The sequence below is a fragment of the Protopterus annectens genome, chromosome 5.part0 (assembly GCF_019279795.1).
Source record: "Protopterus annectens isolate FY-2018-M chromosome 5.part0, PAN1.0, whole genome shotgun sequence".
Taxonomy (NCBI): Eukaryota; Metazoa; Chordata; order Ceratodontiformes; family Protopteridae; genus Protopterus; species Protopterus annectens.
In genome coordinates this window covers 1,159,090,063-1,159,094,134 of record NC_056735.1, presented here as the reverse complement: position 1 = coordinate 1,159,094,134, position 4,072 = coordinate 1,159,090,063, and the positions used below count along the sequence as shown (strand labels likewise).

Here is a 4,072-nt window from a genome sequence, read left to right as displayed (position 1 = left end):
TTCAGCTCAGTCAGACACCCCCGGTTAACAAATGTAAAATAAAAATAAATAAAATAAATAAATTTGCTTCACATTTTGAGAGGTTAAATTCACATTTTGGAGAAGAGAGGCTGACGGGTATAATTCTCAGACTAAAACCCATTATTCTGTAAGCTGGGGATGAAACGGAAACCTGCAGGAAGGCTCACCTCTACTTAATTATAATATAGTTAATAAGGTACTACATTCTAAATGCATTGAGCAGCTACAACAGAGTAGCCATTACTCCTAGTGAGGAGTAACTTGTGAGCGCATCTGTAGGGATGAGTTAAGTATAGGCTTGCCATCTTTTCAAATGCTCTAAGTGGGACATTTTTTTGCAGAAACGTGACATTTTGCATAACAAACCATACCCACAGCCAGTGCAAAATCCAGAACTTCACTTTTTAGCCACATAAAAGCTCATTTTTATAAAATTTGAGTTGCTTAAGCTATTTCATATACCATTTAGGCATTTCAGATACAAAATAACCGTTTTTTTGTAACTATTAAAAAACTTATGAAATCAATTCTGGCCTAAAATCTCAGGACATTTGGCAGATTTTTATTTTCTTTGTGGCATATTTTTAGTTTTTTTTTTGGACAGCATAACTGCCCAAAGTGGGACTATCCATCGTAAAGAGATACAGGTGGTAACCCTAGGGGTGCCTTGCATAGGGCAGTAGGCCCTGAATTAGGGTTGCCACCTTTTCAAATGGCCAAAGTGGGACATTTTCGGGACACACATCAGATTTTACAGGCCGACACATACCCATAGTCAGTACAAAGGATATAACTTTACTTTTTGGCCTAAATGAAAGCTTATTCTTGTAGCAGTTTTGTTCCTTATTCTGTGTCTTGTCACATTTAGGTATTTTACATACAGAAATAACTATTTTATGCAACTATTACATGAAATATGGGACATAATTATGCCCTACAATCTCAGGGCATTTGCCATTTTTAATATTTTTGGTCAGGACACAACTGCCCAAAAAGGGACTGTCCCTCGCAAAGTGGGACAGGTGGTAACCTTACCCTGAATATGCAATTAGAACATTGTTACTGCAGTACGTTTTGGTCTATATCCAGCGTTAGGCTTCGTTTACAAAGCCAAGAGCAAAAGCAGCGCTGCACCACACTCACACCCACGGCTCGCTCTTAAGCTTGCGGCTTGTGCCCCAGGAGGGGCGTGGTCTGAGGTAAGGCACAGTTTGGGGTTGACACAGCGGAAGCATAGCCTACAACTGAGTAGGGCCCAACGCGCTGCCAGCAGTGGGCCGGGATCGGGGACGCAGGGGGTGGAAGTCTAGCGGCGAGCCGGCCCATCTCAAGTCCAACTTCGCCTTGTCTGCGAAACAAAGAGATGAAAAGAGAACCGAGCTTTGCTACACACATCAGCTCACCCGGGCAACACTCGCTTCAAACATGCTTGGCTGGCCTTTCGAGAGGCAGCTGCGTGTAGTGCAAACGGGGCGCAGAGTAGGACGGGGACCTACAGCAGCAGCACGTTGTGCCGGACTTTCCCCCAGCAATCTGCCTCACAGCAGCGTACGACTGCAGCAGTTGAGCACAAATCCGCTCTGCCTTTGGAGCTGATGCAAACGGAATTTGCTGTTAGGTGAACGATGCTAGTGCCATTGGCAGCTCTTTCCAAATAGTCATAGTCTGGACTGGACTTGAAGCACCAAGGTACCAACTTGTCAACCAAGGCACTGTGATTGTCTACTGTCCTGAATGTGACGAACTAAGGGCATTGAGATATTACGCAATGCAGCAGAATTTTCCTCCTTTGCAAAGGTAATTGCTAGGCTAAAAGAAGTCATATCATCTACCTCTGTGCAGCTTTGTATGGCAACCTTAAAAAGCTGAGTCTTAATGATGGAGTAGCTGAGAACATGCAATACAGACAACTCATCAGACTTGAATTTATCTAGTGTAGAAGAAGAGCAACAGTTCCTCCTGGATAGAAGATTAGGCAGTGGTCTCCTCCTTTGCAGCTTTCTCAGAATGAAATTGTTCCGGAGGAAAGCAACCCTAGCTGTGATCCTTCTGCTGCTGGCACTTACCATGCTGAATCTAGTGGACTACCGGTGGACCAAAGAGCCCCAGCAGTGCAGCACACAGGCTCGTCACACTCCCTTCCAGACCCGTTCGGCCATTCGCTACTTATACCGGACTTCACCAGCGGCGCACAGTAGGAGAAAGCAGCTAGTTTACGTGTTTACAACTTGGAGGTCAGGCTCGTCTTTCTTTGGGGAACTGTTCAACCAGAACCCTGGTGTATTTTTTCTTTACGAACCTATGTGGCACATCTGGCAGAAGCTATACCCAGGGGATGCAATTTCATTGCAGGGAGCTGCCAGAGACATGTTGAGCGCCCTTTACCGGTGTGACCTGTCCATCTTGCAGCTGTATAACAACGGGAACAAGAACATGACTTCTATGGGGGTATTTGGGGCAGCTTCCAACAAGGTGATTTGCTCTGAGCCTCTTTGTAATGCCTACAGAAAAAATGCTGTTGGCATGGTTGATGAGAAGGTCTGCAAAAAGTGTCCGCCCCGACCGTTGAGTTTCCTGGAAGAAGAGTGCCATAAATATAACACAATTGTCATCAAAGATGTTCGGATCTATGATGTAAATATTCTGGCACCCCTCTTGGAGGATCCAAACTTGGATTTGAAAGTAATCAACTTAGTTAGAGACCCGAGAGCTGTGGCAAGCTCCAGGATCAAATCCAGGCACGGGTTGATCAGAGAGAGCTTGCAGGTTGTGAGGAGTAGGGATCCCAAGGTTCGCAGGCATCCAGTAGTTGACGGCAATCACAAGTACAACAAGAAAGATGGTTCCGATTACCATGCTGTAGGTGCCATGGAAGTCATTTGCAGTACCATGGCCAAAAGTCTGAACACTGTTCGAAATCCCCCCGATTGGCTGAAAGAGAAATTTTTGGTCGTAAGGTATGAAGATTTAGTAGAGGACCCTGTCAAAACTCTGAGGCAAGTGTATAGTTTTGTGAACCTTTCTGTGACCCAAGACATAGAAAAATTTGTACTGAATATGACCAACGGCTCCAGTTATTCCTTTAAACCGTTTGTGGTCTCCTCCAGAAACGCTACTCAGGTAGTGAGTGCTTGGCGGACTTTACTGAATTTTCAGCAGATCAAGCAGGTAGAGGAGTACTGTCATCACATGATGAGGCTTTTGGGGTACCAGATGATTAAAACTCAGGACGAAGTGACAGACTTGAGCAAATCCTTGTTAGAGCAGCCCAAAGTGTGAGTCAGCGTGACCAAAGCCCATTGCACAGGTTATGTATGCATTTTTGCAACGCACTTATAAATAGACTGCACCGCCACTGGCAGGCGAAGGGTATTTATTATTTAATTGTTTTATATATTTGTGTAAAATAGTTAAAAAGGACAACTGGACAGACTCGATCAGACCATACCACCCTGGAATCCCAGCCAAGCTTGTCAAATATGCCAGTGTTACTGTCACTGCAGATAGGGGGCGTGCAACACTAAGAATTGGAAATTATATGAAGACGTAACGGTGGGGTTCAAATTTAGTTTAGATTTGGGACTGCAAATGTTGGAGGGTCAGAAAGCAGGAGTAGCGCCTAAGGATCTGCGGCACATTTGTCACGTACTGTACTACAGGACTTGCAGACAGGGGTAATGGAAGCTTGCTGTTACAACCGTTAATAACATATTTGTACTTTTTTAAGCTGTGCATTTCCATTAAACTGTGACGGTATTACCCATACGTGTGATTTGCACTTATGTCAAAATGTCAGACAGGCATACGCCATAGCATTTTCTGCTTCTCATTTCTCGCTTTTGGTCCATACAAAGGAGCAGGGTACTATAGTGTTAACTCCTACATTTATTTCGATGTCTTCATTTTGGGGAAACAAACAATAAACAATCAGTTTATCATTTCATTGCACTACTTTTTTTATTAAATTGGTGATGTTCCCGTAAGTGGCAGGTGTCTAGATGAATGCACCTGAAAATATGACTTCCCCTTTTAGAGATGGTCCGCAACTTAT

General features: G+C 44.1%; 1 protein-coding gene across 1 annotated transcript; it reads left to right on the top strand.

The window, feature by feature from the left end:
• Positions 1 to 1,246: 1,246 nt before the first annotated feature.
• Positions 1,247 to 3,786, top strand: CHST2 (carbohydrate sulfotransferase 2). The gene has a single exon (XM_044071005.1). The coding sequence runs from the start codon at positions 2,029 to 2,031 to the stop codon at positions 3,298 to 3,300; it is 1,272 nt and encodes a 423-aa protein (XP_043926940.1). The 5' UTR covers positions 1,247 to 2,028; the 3' UTR covers positions 3,301 to 3,786.
• The last annotated feature ends 286 nt before the right edge of the window (positions 3,787 to 4,072 follow it).